At 39.1% G+C, this 16,584-nt stretch overlaps 1 protein-coding gene across 2 annotated transcripts in view; it reads left to right on the plus strand.

Moving 5' to 3' along the window:
• The window catches only part of ptprub (protein tyrosine phosphatase receptor type Ub), a 219,493-nt gene extending 208,499 nt beyond the window's left edge, over positions 1-10,994 (plus strand). For both annotated transcript variants that reach the window (XM_088932703.1, XM_088932704.1), the window contains 5 exons: positions 1,637-1,951; positions 2,945-3,070; positions 5,865-6,022; positions 8,068-8,203; positions 8,671-10,994. In XM_088932703.1, the coding sequence (XP_088788829.1) occupies positions 1,637-1,951; positions 2,945-3,070; positions 5,865-6,022; positions 8,068-8,203; positions 8,671-8,733 (798 nt within the window). In that variant the 3' untranslated portion in view covers positions 8,734-10,994. The remainder of the gene's footprint in view (positions 1-1,636; positions 1,952-2,944; positions 3,071-5,864; positions 6,023-8,067; positions 8,204-8,670) is intronic.
• Positions 10,995-16,584: the final 5,590 nt, after the last annotated feature.

Genomic DNA, 16,584 nt, shown 5'->3' on the forward strand with positions numbered 1-16,584 from the left:
TGTAACTATATTAATAGCTTCAGATAATTGCATCTGAAATGGAGGTGGGCATTCTCTGGCCCAGTTTTGGTATTGAGCTGGACATTTCTTGGGTGATGTATAATTCAGTGAGAAGTGTGTGGGCTTGATCTAGTGATACAGGGAGGAGGACCGGCACTAAGGTTTAATATTAATCTCTGAAGTCCTCCATTGCTCCTAAATACATCAACAAAATGGTTCTATAGATATATTATAAGTGAATTATTTATTGCCTGAATAAAATATCTCAAACCCTAACCGTAACAAAGATGAGGTGAAGTATTTCATATGCAACAGCAACCATAAACTTGCACACACCTGAAACAGAAGTACTTATTGGAACCACAGTTTGTAAATTCTGAATCCTGGTTTTACAATCGGTGGTCGATGATCTACCCATTATTCAGTTAGTCTACTGTGCTTTTTTACACCTAATTCAGGGTTTTATAGATTTTCTGTTCTGAAAGTCATCTTTACAGAAGGCTCCAATAAGTATCTGTTCAACTGTAAAATAATCTGAGAGGCATGCAGGTTTACTTTGTTTAGTTTAGTCTCCTAAGCAATATGTCCTATTCTTTTTCAGATCACACGCACTGTGAACAAAAACATGATATAATGAGATATGTTTTGATTTGGTCTGCTTCCATCAGAATGAATGGGTCTCTCCTGAAACAGGGAGCCTACATGCTTGTTGAATAACACGGGCAAGTGTTCCCTAGTGTGCAGTGAGCTTGGGCAGTCAGCTTTGCTTCACAATCTCTACAGCACAGCTTTAGCCACAGGAGGATGTTTGTAAAGCAATACAGCCTGCAATAAAAATCAAATTCATGCGTCTTTAAAGCCCTGCAGCTAAAATCATTGGAGTTGTTTATTTTAAGATGGTCATTATTACTACTAATAATAGCAGGCATTATATTGAATTATATGGCAAGTTGTAATATTGAAGCAATTCGATCACAACACCATACAGATAGTAAAGTCATTAGATTCCCATTGTTCTCAATTTCATGTTTAAAAGTTTTACTTTGCTGGATATTTTATATTAAATTTTTGTATGTCTGTTCTGGTTTACAATGACAGGGAAGAGAATATTAAAAAAGACAAAAAAAGAAAAGGGGAACTATTTAACATGTTCAGTTTATAGTTCTTGCACTTGAATAAAGTATTATTCTTTCTAGAAGAACAAAACCTATATCTCAGTAAACAAACTCTCTCTCTCGCGGTGAGAGGTGTTGTACTTGACAGATTTGGAAATGTAAAACATATTTGGTACTGTAATACAATTTCTGATATTAGAAGCGGTTTGAAACAGGGTGTTACCCCTTACTTCTTATGTGTTAGATCAAGGGCTATAACATTCTTCTTCTGTTTCTTCTTTGGGTTCTCAATAGTACATACTGTATGCAGTGTGTACATACACCCACTATCAAAAGGGCCTATTAAACTGTCCCCAACCAATCTGGCACTGTCAGAGATCTTCTATCCGGATTTTTATCATGTTGGACATTTTGTATTATCTATATCTCATGCACCCCATTTCCCCACCTACCCACACCACCCGCTCCCAAGTTCCCAAGAACGATAGTGACACCCCACCACCTGCTCCTTTGCCCCCCAGACCCTGAACTCGGTCACCCCTCACCTGGACGTGGAGGAGTGCAGCATCGCCTTACTGCCCCGCAATCGCGAGAAGAACCGCAGCATGGACGTCCTGCCGCCCGACCGCTGCCTGCCCTTCCTCATCACCACCGAGGGCGAGAGCAACAACTACGTCAACGCCGCGCTCACTGACAGCTTCCTCCGCTCCGCCGCCTTCATTGTCACCCCCCACCCGCTGCCCGGCACCACCACGGACTTCTGGAGGCTGGTCTTCGACTACGGCTGCACCTCCCTGGTCATGCTCAACCAGCTCAACCAGTCCAATTCAGCTTGGGTCAGTCACCGTAACCGATCCTCACTGCAGTCACAGCTGAACTTTGGTCTCTCGGTCCCCCATCTGTAGGTTCTCCCACAGCCTACTTCTATCAGGGCTTTGTGAGATTCATCCCCATCACCCTCTCGGGATTGTTATGCAGAAAGTGGCATTTAATCTAAGCAGCAGTGGTGGAGGATCACAAAACACATAATTTAATTTGAAACAAGAAACATAATGATAGATGCAGATAGTCCAAAGAGTCTCTTTCACAGCTGTATTTTTAAAAATGACATTTCTGCTAGCCTGACATACTGTACTTGGAAGTGATTCTCTCTCTTTCGTTTTTCTTCCATGTTCCATGGTGCTTAATGCTCATCTATGTGTGTGTATACTTTGCAGCTTTGTTCTCTCTCAGGCCCTTACATGTTTCAAAGTTAAAATATGGCGATAAGGTGAACTAATACTTGTCGCTCTGACTTCTGAGAAAACATTAGTGAAGTAATCCTTTCCTTGCTGCTGTAATCAGAACTCATGTGCCACTTTGCTAATACCTCCACTCCCCCTTACTCTCTCAAACAAATTCAGTATGCCTTAATGTTTCTCTATCGCTGTTTCTCAGCTCATTTGTTAACATTTTAATACATTTATCTCTTCCTAAAGCCCATGTGGTAGTATGTTGGTACCTCCTCTCTCATTCCTGCTGTAGCAGAGCTGAGGCCTGCTTGCATGTGTATTAGCATTTATCACTCTGTCTCGCAGGCCTGTGGTACTGTGCTAATACCCCTCTTTCTCTTAGGCTGTGTGACAACACATTATCAGTGTCCCTCTCTCTTTGACATTATTTTCACTCTGTCTTACAGTCCTGTTGGCATCATATTAGTAACACCCCTTTCACCTCTCTAAACATTGCCTGCATGTTAATATCCTTCTTTTTCTGACTATACTGTATCTATGTCTTGTCCTTAGATTATAATAAACCACAGTGTATTAATATTCATCTCTCCCTCTCAGCCCTGTGTGCAGTACTGGCCTGAGCCTGGCCTCCAGCAGTACGGCCCGATGCAGGTGGAGTTTCTGTCCCGATCTTCTGATGAGGACGTTATCACTCGCCTCTTCCGGGTCAAGAATGTGACCCGGGTAAGACTGGTCTTTTGATCACCCCGAAGAGAACACTTAGTATTTTGAGCTCCTCATATTGAATTCTTTCCAGTATAAGGAGCAGAATGATTTCTGATGTTAATCTAGAATTTTATAGGCAAGTTGTTTTTAGCAATCCTACGTACGCCCACTGTCAAGATATTACTCAGCTGTAAGCAGTGTAGCTCCTTGACACCCTGCAAAAATTTAAAGCAGAACTATTTGTAATAACAGAACTTTACTGGGGGCAAATTCAGACCTCTAGATGTCAAACCACATTTACAGTGCTGTGCAAAAATATTCACTCCCTTCCTAGGGGGTCCCATTTTCTGAAATGATAAAACGATACACGCACATTTTTCTTAAACTTAAAGAGTTTTATTCAAAACCTAAATACTCAACCTAAAGACTTTGTAAGTGTAAGATAAAAGATAAAGCAAATGCCTGCAATAGATTACAAGAAAAAAAAATGTTGATTACATAAGTTTGCAGATCAGGAACTCCACATTTGACGGAAGCACCTTTGGCAGGAATGACATCTTCATGTCTTTTTGGATATATCTCTACAAACTTTGGACACCTGCTTGGCGCAACCTTATTGGTAGATCAGCTCAAGCTTCTCTTGGTTTGCATGGGCATGCCGAGTAGACTGCACTCACAGTAATATTGAGAGGCTTCAATATCTTTTGTACACTTCTATTGAACCGTGCTTTTCACCAAGTTTATCCCCAAATTGATTTGAAAGCGCCTTAAGTCTTTGTGGTTCGGTCTTTGCTTTAAATTCACACCCTGATCAAGGAAGTATTCTGAAATCATAAGAACTATTGTTGCATGTGCACTCTTATTGCACCCAGAGACCACACAACTAATTATGCAGCTTTCTAAAATTATTTTGCACACCTAAAGTAATTTAGGTTTACCACAGCAAACTGTTTGAATACTTATGCAATCATTACTTTTATATTCTTCTTTCAATTATCTACTGTATTTACTTCTTTCTTTTTGTTTGTTTTTTTTGCTTTGAATGTGTGGTGTAGGTTATGTATATAACAAATATTAATACTTCAATTGATTGTCAGGACACATCATTAATATAATGGATGTATCTATGGAGTTTTAGTTTCTGATTGCTTGTTACTGTTTTGCCTTTGACTCAAGTTTCTCTCTTTGTTTTCTGAAATTAGAACTGAATTATTTTCTCTGTTAACTCACTTGGCTCAGTGCTGGTTTATGTTATGTTTATGGCAAAACTAACTTCATGAACAAGTTTGCAAACATGAAAAGACAGGCATTAGTGCTAACAGTGGACTCAAGTGTGAATTAATGTAGAGACACAAAAAACCCAATGTTTCTGTCTTTTCCTACTTCCTTGTACACTGTAATGAAGCCAGTGAAAAATACATTGTCTTGCTATTCCAGTACAGTTGGTCAAGAAGCATGCAGACCTTCTCCTAGTCATAATCTTGACCAGTCAAATGTGAAATATTTATCATGTGTATACAGCCGTCGGTGATATAAAGTACAGTACAGATTTGTCTCCCTAGATTCTCTACTACTCATTCTGTGAGTAATGCAGCTGCACAGTTTATTAGTGCAAACTGCCCAGTCAGTGTGAGTACTCTGTGCCAACAGTACTGTATGCCTAACAGTCCCCCACTCCCACCCCCCAGCCTGTATCCTCCAACACCTCCAGTTTCCTGCCTGTTCTCGGAGAACTGCCATATCAGCTGGTGTATCAGGACTTCCTTGTCAGCTCAGGGTCTTCTAGGAGGCGTCCATCAAACCCACAGAGAGAGGCTTAAGACATGAGAGTATGAACTCTGCAGCTCCTTCTGATTAGATTGGGAAGAAGGCTGTTATCTCACACACAGTACCACTGCACAGCTCCCTAAAAATAGAACACTGGAGAACAGAAAATATCTAAGAAAATGTGTACTGTGGGCGGCATGGAGGCGCAGTGGTTAGCATTACTGCCTGTCAGCACTGGGGCCCTAGGTGGTATTCCTGAGGTGCTGGCTGCACAGTTTGTATGTTCTCCCCATGTTCGCGTGGGTTTCCTCTGGATGCTCTGGTTTCCTCCCACAGTCCAAAGACATTCTGGTATGTTAACTAGCTTCTGGGAAAATTGGCCCTGGTGTGAATGTGTTTGTGTTTGTGTGTGTGTGTGCCCTGCAGTGTAGTGCTGTCTCTTCCAGGCTGTATCCTGCCTTGTGCCCGTTGCTTGCTGGGATAGATTCCAGTACCCATACATTCCCATATTGGGTAAAGTGGTTAGAAAATGAATGGATGTATATTGTGTAATAAACTAAAAATCAGTATGGGCTAGTTTAACTGCTGTAATTAACCTACTTTATCAACCTGATAGACAACATTTAGAGATGAAGTGCCTTTTCATTTTATTCAAAATTGGAAAAAAGAATAGAAAACTTTAAAAATGGTCACGTTAAAACAATTCTTCTTAAATATCTGGATTTAATATTATTGCTGTGAAAATATTACTTCCCTTAGTCAGAGTGTTCTGTTTTACTGTTCCAAGTGTTCAAAAGACTGAAATCTGTGCCAGCGGTCATGTTCCACCAGATGGCAACAAGGCAGATACATCAGATCCCTGAGGATATGATGGAAACTGTCTTTGATATGAAAGCACTGCTGAGCAAATGTGCAAACATGCTTTATGTTGAGTTAAATGAGTCATGAACACAGGACGTCATAGGGCGTCGGGCTGGGGAGGGCAGGTGGGTGATGAATCTAAGATAAGTCTTGGTGGCACTCTGACCCCTGTCTTCTCTCCCAGCTGCAGGAAGGTCACCTGATGGTGCGGCAGTTCCAATACCTGCGCTGGTCTGCCTATCGCGAGGTGCCCGACTCCAAGAAGTCCTTTCTGAACTTGCTGGGCCATGTGCATAAATGGCAGAGAGAATGTGGGGAAGGACGGACTATCGTGCACTGCCTGTGAGCACCTTACCTTATCTTACACAGACACCCATGAATACTCATACAGTAAACACTGACTGTCTTCAGTAAATTATAATCCAGAGCAGCTGTTCACTATTCTTGCCAAATATTAGACCGAGTGAGCAGTTTATCAGTGCTGCAGATCTTTGTGAGAGGTTCACGTAGGAACATTTATAAAAGCTAACTAGTTTCTTCATCACACTAATAATTGCAAAAATATATATTTACAAGGAAAATAATATATGAGTGTTTTTGCTGTTCTTATGGATTTTTGGTGGGTAAGTAAGCAATAGTTGACAATTTAACAAAGTTGTAATTTTAAAAAGTTAGTGTTGTACCGTTTCAGGGCAACTTTCAATCATCATAGACACAAAGTCATACGATCATTCTCATAATACTGAGCCTAAGGGCCATTATCATTGACCACAATAGTCATAACATTGATTTGCAATGTTCATTTTCTCAGAGAAGACAAGATGTACAATTTTAATTCCAACTGTTATCATGCTACTTCCATTAAATCACACTGAAAATACTCTTCCACTGTTCTTGCTGGTTCTCACACATGGTTAAACAGATGTTTTTATTGATGTTGCAGACTCTCACGCTGATGATAATGAATCTTAGCAACTCCAAAGGCTGTTATTTTCAAACCACTTACTCAAAATTCATTACAACTATAGCTTTAGCATATGTTAATGATATATTCTTCTGTCCAGTGGTTCTCTCAGAATCATGATACTGTCAATAGAGAGTCTATCATTTTCATGGAGAGTCTTCCTCATAGTTAATTCTGGCTGCACACATGCCGGATTTATAAAGAGGCACATTTCCTCTCTCTCTAATAGAGACCGCAGGGCAGCTGCCTGCATGCTGCATCCGCACCATCACAGATAAATTCAAACACTTCATTGTCCACTTCCAAACACATTAGCATTTTGTTATGACAAATAATTTAATGGAAAAAAAAACAGAAAATTGGTGATTAAATAACCTGCACTTTCAATATCAAATGCCATCTTTCATCATCATGAATCCTGAATTGCAAAGATAGTGCTGGAACTGACATTTTAATTTTACTCTGCTTTGCTTTGGATGTTGTACAATGTGCACTCATAAATACAGCTTTTGGAATTTTTCAGTGTACCTCAATAAGGGAAGATCTTACCGTGAAGGTTACACAACAAAAATGCTAGAGGCTGACAGTGCCAGTGATGAACATAAAAGGCAACATGCTGTTTGTGCATAATGAGGAAATATAATAATAAGTGGCTCACAAACAGCTCTAAATTATACAAAATGTCAATGATAAGAAGAAAATAAAATGTAATGAGGAATGTTTATGTTTATGGAAACAAGGAGGTCTTATAATTGAGTGTTTATGAGAAAGGCAAATACTCCCATTCTTTTAAAAGGTGTCCAGATACTTGAACATGATTGTTTAATCGCCCTCACAGGCACCCCACATCGATTAGCTGTAACTCCCAGAACACTGTCAATTCTCCATTTCACACACCGTTCGAACATGTATTCACTCTGCTAATTATACACAGTTCATCTTAAACAAGACCTGTCTTTCACAGGTCATGCTCTGTGTCCCTGATCCCAGACACTCAATCCAGAGCCCCAGAGCATTAGCTATGACAAGCAATAATAACTCCCCTACTTCAGTCCAGGCTTTACCCATTCCCATTCACTAGTATGGACTTTCAACAGCCCTCACACCCTTTATTTCTTCAGCATTTCCTATGTTAAACATTCCTTCAGTTTTAAAATAACATGGGGGGGGGGGGTGGATTAAATTAAAATAATAAAGACCACCTAAAGACATTATGAATGTTATTCATCGTCCACTTCCATGACTGTTTATAAATGACCTTCATTATTTGACCACTTGACTGTCCACTTTCCTCTGACCTGCAACAGAGGAGCACAGGGAGATGAGTGAAGGTGGAACAGATGAAAGCATGTGTTATGTGTTATGTGTTATGTGTTATGTGTTATCCTGGACTGAGTCTGGCTGTGCTGTTGTATTTGCTCAGGAATGGTGGGGGCCGCAGTGGGACATTCTGTGCCTGCACCACGCTCCTGGAGATGATGCAGTACCAGAGCATGGTGGATGTTTTCTACGCTGTCAAAACACTGCGCAACTCCAAGCCCAACATGGTGGAGTCCTTGGTGGGTGTCTACGTTTTTGTCAACTGAAAGATGCACTGTTTCTCTTGTCAATGATTCGGTTTAAAAAAACGTTCCCCCCCAGTTATTGATGTTATTTAGTACTGTTCCCATAAAGTTTCTTCAGCAAGGTTCTGATCTTTGAAAACAAAACGTACTGAAACAGATAAAAACAAGATGCCATTCATTCCATTTGATCCAAGGATCTCATCCAGCTCTTTCTCGAAAGAAGCCGAGGTATCTGCTTCAACCGCATGGCTGAGAAGCTCGTTCTAAACTCCCTCAACCTTTATCATTTATCCACCATTTTTTCTACAATAAACTTGCACATAATCTATATTGGAAGTGCATCTAAAACCAATAACAGAAAGCACGTCATTACATTTCTTTACAAGAGTCATAACCAATTGGCCCCATACAAACTCTAGAAATGTGCCTCTGCATCTTTAACATTCCTTATTCTTCCACAGGAACAGTACCGCTTCTGTTATGACCTGGCTCTGGAGTATCTAGAGTGCATGGAAGTAAGATAGCACTCAGCCGCACGACCCTGACCAGAAGGACTCAAGACTACTGGCTGTGCCAAAATCAGAAAAAACACACACTTCGTTGTTTTTGTTACACTTGGATAATGGGCTTACCTGCAATTTCAAACTTGGAAAAAAAATGAAAACAAGACATTTTTAGAGCCTTGCCTTCTCCTGTTCTCACCGGGCATCTCACCAGTAAATTGCTGGGATTTCCTGTCAGTGAAGAATCTTTGCAACTAATAACTGCCTTACTGCTATGTGTTGTTAAGACAAAAGAAGACACTGTACAGAAAAGATGAATCCTAACAAAAAGTGACTTCTTTTCTATTATTATTATTATTATTACAGAGCTGTCCAGAGTCATGTCAAAGGTCTATTTCGAACCTAAACAACTTCTTGGTGCTTTGCACAGTTCACGTGTTTGTTGTGTTGCAGTGGACCAGACTCTTATTTTCTGCTTAAAGGAGGTGAGATGGAAAGCTTTTTTTCTGAGGGGAAAGTTTAAGTTCCTGTCTTCTGTTGACAACAATATGGACAAAGAAGATCCAATTTTGATGGACCCAGTTTTAGATTTTCCCCTCTTGTTTATAAGTGTACATAGGTATTTGCAGATGTTTCTAGATGTTACCGTCTTTAGTCCTGATCATCTTTTGTGTGTAAGTAAAGGACCATGTTCACAAGAAATCAGCATGCCACTTCAAAAACAGGACATATGTTCTTTTTCTTCATGACACTAGTTTTGAAAGAACCAGTGTACTGTAAATGGTCTTTAGAAAGACTGCAACATTGTAACATCAAAAACACATGAAAAATTCCAAAGGGGTTTGAACTTTGCTACCTGAATCTGCCATACTGTATATTTGGCTTTTTTCTAGTCAAATAACTTTTCTTCTGCAGTGTCAAATAAGGCTTTGTGAATTTAAATGCCATATTGAACCCTTGATGTTTGGTCATTTTGTATTTATTTATTCACTTGTTTAGATGCCTACACTTTTTGCTGTCCTGCTGGGGTCCCATCTCTCCATCTCTGCTCCAGGTGATGGATGCTAGATGTGGAACCAGTCCAAGCCACAGGTTTACTCACCTGTCTCAATCCATTAAGAAGTTCATTAGTTAATGATATGACTTAAGCTCTCTGCACAATGGATACTGGGTGTGCAGTGTTTTCCTTTATTAAAACAAATTGACAGACTGGACTGTGTCTTTTTGAACAAATGGGACTGCCGCTCTGCTCAACACAGTTGTGAGATCAATGAGCAGACCTCCACCTTGACATCAGATTCACATTCCAGTGCATACGATTATGAGAATAAATGCGACTGGGCTTCATGAATACATTAACTAGCACTTGTACAAAGTGTTATCAGTATGTAAATCAATTACCTTCCCATCTCTTAACCACCACTGTGTTAAGAAAAATCTTCTCTTTTTTGTGTAGTCTTAATTAACAACTAATGATGCTGTCTGACATGAATTGATAAACAAATGACATGGTTCAATAAACAGACTGCCCCTCTAAAACTGACATCTTGATAAATTGATATACACTATAAAACATATGCAGTATACAATCTTACAGTACCCCAAAAGCCCAGGTCTGCCGAAAAACCCCATTAGAACAGCTGCAGCAGAATTCGCTACTCACCACATTGGCAGGCAGACCCCGCAGATAAGTATAGACACATTGTTACCTTATTCTTTTGTGCTAAATGTGAAATAGCTGATTTCACGAAAGGGTTCTGAACCTTTTGTCAGGGGAGCACAGGTGTGAATACTGCATAACTGCCAACTGCTAGCAAACCTACAGAGAAGACTATACTCTGTGTGCTTCTTTCTGATGTAGTCCTACCCCATTATTTGCACATATCTTGTCAATTATGAATGTTTCCTAAAAGTTCTTCTTTCCAAAGGTCTGCCAGCCAGAAATATAAAAATTCCAAGATGATCTTGACCTTTTACTAGTAATCTACCCATACAGTATCATTCCAAAGATATTTTTTCAATTTAACAGTAGAAAAACAGTGATGACAGAATGTCAGCAAACAGTACTTTTTTTCATTCCAAAGGTCTATTCATAATCCGGGTCACACTAACACTGTAAAGATTTATTTCTTGTAGGTTTTATGTATTATATTGAACCAATGAAACAAGGCTACTGTGTGTCCACTGGTGTAATAATGAGACTTGGTTCAATGCTTTGTCCCTCATGGTCCAGGGAGAGAGTTCTTTTCTTAAACCAAGAGACAATAAAATGTTCAGAATCTGAGATGGTGTCTGTGTGACTGTTGTGTGTATACACAAGGACCCATAGAGTTACTACATATTTAAAAATAAAAATTATTAATGCATTCCACTGTGGGTTCATGATTGTCATGATTTGTTTTTGGTAATTTACTCCTCACTGAAAGTATATATATAGTGCCCTTTTGGGTGCTTTCTAAAACTTTCTCTGTGCAATGCTGTTATGATTACAGTATAACATTGTAGTAACAGACAAATAAGTTCTGGAACATCTTGTATCTTTTTCAACATTTTTAGAATTTTTAAGCAAAACACACTACCCAACCCATAACTTCCTCTGTTATATGTTATGATAAGTTTTCGTAGTGTACACAAAGATCAAATATGAAATACTTTTCTTTCAATACAGCTGAAGTAGTAATTTTGTCCAAAACATCACAAAATAAATTGTTTTCATCACTTAAACATATTGTTTGCTGTTTTAGTCTTTTACACAATTCAGCCTATTCTAATACATATACAGTATGTACACTGCTGTACAATGAAAATATCTTGTCTCATGCCATTAGCTCATTTGACAAAACATTATTTACACTTATATTATATATTGTATAATGGTGAGCAGGTTGTAGATCATTTGATTGATATTGTTCCTTTGTATTTTGGATAACACAATACTGAGGCCAAGTCATACATTATTTTATAAAAATGTCCAGTGTTTAGTAGTGGAGTTAAAATTACAATAATGAGTTAAGAATCAGAATAAACAGCCACTAAATGTACACTATATTATAATTAATACTCACAGCAGGATGATCAGATCCATGTGTCAACACTGACAGGACTGTGTCAATGTTCAGACAGAACATATCCAATGCTAATTTGGTCATATATTTTTTTTTTATTTTCATAGTGTCATGTTTTATCATGATTCTTTTATCTGGATTTTTGTTTGTAATTCTCTTTGATATCTGCGTTGAAATTTTTATTTGAAGCTATTTAAACCTGAGAGTAGATTTCTATTATGCATCAGCATGCAGTGCATGCTTATACAGTAAAAATTAAAAATACAAAATCTGGATTGTTGTTTGGATTTGGTACACTTCAGGTTATTCATTTATATTTCAATAACTTAATGGAGGACAGTTAATCTTAAATGTTGGTCTACACACTGACCCAGCCAATAATTTATGGTTAAGGTACAGTATTATCCACCAAAGACTAGTGCTTTTAAAGATCTAAAATCACAATATGCTCTAACCTGTGTAAGATACATGAAGAGAGACTAGGATAACAATGACTCTATGGGGTATGGATGTGTGGTTAGGTGTATAATACAGTCTGTGAAAAATTATGAGAGTTAAATAAAAGACATAATGCAATGGGATTCATTCCTCCAGTTTAACATCAGAGAGGAACTTAATTTTTGTTAACAAACTTAGTTAATAAAGAGTTAAGGACAAGAACTAGCAGAAGAAACTGTCTTCAATTGGCCAGCACTATGGGTCACTAATTATCACTTGTGCCTCCAAAAGGAGCCTAGGACTCCTAGGGGCAGGGGCTGTTCACACTGCTTCAGAGTCCACATTCGGGCAAGTGGTAACAAGTGGAGCTTCCACAGTCCACTGACATCACAGACCTGGCAAGGGTAAAAAAAGAAAAGAAGGAAACGCAAATCAACACACACACAATTGTAAAAACAAACTATCATGAGGGCATAACCTTATATAACTTCTACTGGCAGTCTCCAGGAAAACCTAAAAGTTTTTTTAAAAACGTTTTTTCTTCTCTTAGAGACACAGGAGGGGGTGTAATTATTATTCTTATTCATCTTACTCATACCCCCAAGAGCAGAAATTACAAAGGTCTGCTCACTTCAAGGGTAGCACTGGTAATATTAAATTAAATTTTGTGGTGTTTCAAATTAAATTCTCCTTGCCAGAAAACAGCAAAAACAATACAAAGACCTATTAAAATAATAATTTTTCACTTGTCAAGGTAATACATGTTATTCAGCAATACAATTTTACATGCTGTGTGACAGTAACTACCCTTACAAACATTTTATATACTTCCTTGAAGTTAATAACAGCCATTTTCTAAGAATGAAATGTCAACTTTTAAAATTTCCGATCAATATGTTCCAAATAAGACCAAACACTTAAACTTAAATTCTCAACTATAAAAAACTGTACATATACTGACACAGCTAATCAGACACTTTGATCAGAAGGAAAGAATGTCTATTGTAACTAATGTACAGAATCTGGATATGGGATATTAGTAATGGGTAAAGTGTACTGAGTAAAGAACAAAAACTTCTCAAGATCCATTATAACATCAATAGCTGATGAAGACATTTTAACTCTGCAGCCTTGCAGCTCAATTTTTCTGCAGTGAAGAATGTAGAAAAGTTAAAAAAAGAAAAACGTTAACTACCTGCTAACTTCTGTTCTCCCAATAAAAGCTGGCTGCACTGAGCCATTTATTGCCTGCCTGAAAGAGCCTGTTATTGCTCAGCAATAAGCAGGATATCTGCCTTCATAGCCTGGCAATCTTGACCATCTACAGAATGTAAAGGAATGGCCTGTATGCCACCAGTCTGCTCATAACTGCAGAAAACTGGTGTCATGGTGACAGAAGTGATAATGTCTGACGTGACCTTTATTTGCTGGATCATGTAATTTCCTGTACACATGATACTGAAGTTTCCAATTATATATGCATTAACATGTAATTTTACTGGCTTTATGAGCAATGGATGCAAATCTATCAGACTGTGCATGTAAATACTCAATACATCTAAGGCAAACTCCAGAGGCAAATAGGAAGCACCTGTTGTACAGTAAATCCTTGTTTTAATGGATTTCACTTGAATGGGTTTAATGGACAAAATGTCTGCAAAAAGGACACTAATGTCCATTAAAGGAACATTATTCTTCCCCAAAATATCACTGCATTATTCCAGCCCATGGCATGAAGTTAAACAATATAAGCTATATAAGAGGGCAGCGAACATTGGGAAATCTCTGGAATAACAGAATGAAATCTGCTCTCAGGAATTTGGGGGCCTCCTGAAAGGCAGTTACAGTTTTAACACTGGTGAATGGTAGAGCAAAACTGCTTCATATCCTCAATCCTGATTTTGAGTTAAAGAAGGCAGGCAAGGATAAGATGAACGAAGAGGACAGATTAGTTTAGGTTCAGTAAGCATACACTGTATATAGTACAGTACATATCATTTTATTCTCATAAACAAGAGTGGTTTTTGGGTCAAAATATCTCATTGGTATTTAATGGACAGCTAGCCATTTCCCTTATTATTATGGTTAAGTGAGGGCTTATGTATTTTCATGCCTGCATAAAGGCTACCCTCCAGTTATTTGTCATCCATTTTTGTGCAGTGGTCATTCATACAGTAGCTTATGTGTCTGTTTATCTTTAATAATGAACTGGAATGCCACAAGGAAAGTTGCCATCTGACATTTAGTATTCCAGGAATATGTGGAAATGACCACTGTGGCTTAGACAGATATAGCTAACAGCCATATCACCCTACAACTCACAAAAGGCAGCCCCACTGAAGCTAAGCAGTTGTGAGCCTGGTTAGAACCTGGATGGGAGACCTCCTGGGAAAAACTAAGGTTGCTGCTGGAAGAGGTGTTAGTGGTGCCAGTAAGGGGCACTCACTCTGCAGTCTGTGTGGGTCCTAATGCCCCAGTATAGTGACGGGGACACTATACTGTAAAAAGGCGCCGTCCTTCGACGAAACATAAAACCGAGGTCCTGACTCTGTGGTCATTAAAAATCCCAGGGCCTTTCTCAAAAAGAGTAAGGGTGTTACCCTTGGTGTACTGGCCAAATTTCCCAGTGGCCTTTACCATTCATGGCCTCTTAATAATCCTCATCTATGAATTGGTTTCATCACTCTGTTCTCCTCCTCACTGATAACTGACATGTGAAGGGAGTACTGGTTCACTGAGGCCGCTGTTGCATCATCCAGGTGGGGGTACATATTGGTGTTAGTGGAGGGGAGTTCCCATTACCTGTAAAGGACTTTGAGTAGAATGTCCAGAAAAGTGCTATATAATGTAAGGAATTATTATTAGGCGGGGCTTGTTCAGTGTAGAGGTGGAGCTCTTGTCTAAGGGTGACGCGTTACCTTGACAACCACGGCTGAGGTGGCTAATTCTGGATTAGCAACAGCTGTGCGAGCTGATTAAGAACAGACTGAACACTTCCACGGAGGGACTAGCTAACAGGACTCTAGTCCTGAACCCCCGCAAGGGGAGGCAGTACAGCGAGAGTCCCGGAGGGGATTGTGAAGAAGAGCACAAGGCCGTCTTTTTTTAGTTTTTTTCTCCTCCCCTGTCCCACTTTGTATCCTCACTGGGACAGGTGGAGTCTTTGGGCCTCACTCTCTTTTTACTCCAGTCTGGACCCCGCTAAATAGAGACAGTCCAGCCTGGAGGCCACTGTTCCAAGTGGTGTATTTTTCTTTTTCCTTTTCTAATTGTTTTGTTTTTCATTCTTTTTGCTGACCTCACACCGGTGCCTCCACCCCCCCCACCAAGGGCGTTAACTTTTACCAGTGTTCACCGTGGTCCCTCCCAAGAACCCACATTGCTGCACCACGTATGATCCAACCCCTATTAAGGTAGAAAAAGACCAACGATTCAGTTAGCAAGAAGGCACTATATGATGTGAGGAAAAAACTGTTGGGCTCTCAGCACAAAAAGCAATATCAGGATAATTTTTAATTAAAACACAGGAGCACTTTGAGTTTGGTTACTGTATGTTACTGACATGCACAAATGTCATTATTTCCATTGAAATGAAAGAGAACTGTGCTGGAAGTTTGTATTCCAACACAGACAATGGCAACATATTCACTCACAAGGAGTAGTATTCTAATCAGCATTACAATAATATACTGTACTAATATACTATGCTGACACATACAGTACTAATATAACATTAAATTGACTCCAATACAGTGAGCTTCAAAGTGTACATCTTCTTGCCACAAAAGGTGTAGGCAGAGACAGAAACCCTCCATTTCAAAATTAAAAGAAAGCAGGTCAGCGCATAAGACAAGTATACTGTATATGTGAAAGATTTTTATGACATTAATTTTTAGTCTTTATGATTTTAGTCTAAACACTAGCTTGAACTAAAATGCAAATATATAGGAACCTATAATTCGTTAGGATTGACACGTCTGCTTCATTGTGTAAAAAATTCTGTATGCATCCAACAAAGTACTGCACTAAACATCCCTAAAGCCCATCCCTACAGACCAACATTACCTGAGAACTGATTGCTAGGTTGGGCATCACCCCCCTAATTCACCTGCCTGGCTTTGATTGATAGAAACCTGTGCCAAATGACAGACTGAATGCCAAAACAGACAGCTAGCAGCAAACCTGCAGGCGATTCTTACAAATGGCTTCCATGGATCTTGATTAAAAACTCCCTTTGGTCAAGGTACAATCCTTTTCCTTTAACACATTCAAGGGCAGAGTAGATGCACTGTACCGAGGCTGAGCTAAAAAAAGTGCTGAGATAAATGAGATAATTTAATTGACACACCAACCTCCTGCCTTTATATTG

This window comes from Atractosteus spatula, chromosome 14 (assembly GCF_055471065.1).
Source record: "Atractosteus spatula isolate fAtrSpa1 chromosome 14, fAtrSpa1.hap1, whole genome shotgun sequence".
NCBI classification, from domain to species: Eukaryota; Metazoa; Chordata; class Actinopteri; order Semionotiformes; family Lepisosteidae; genus Atractosteus; species Atractosteus spatula.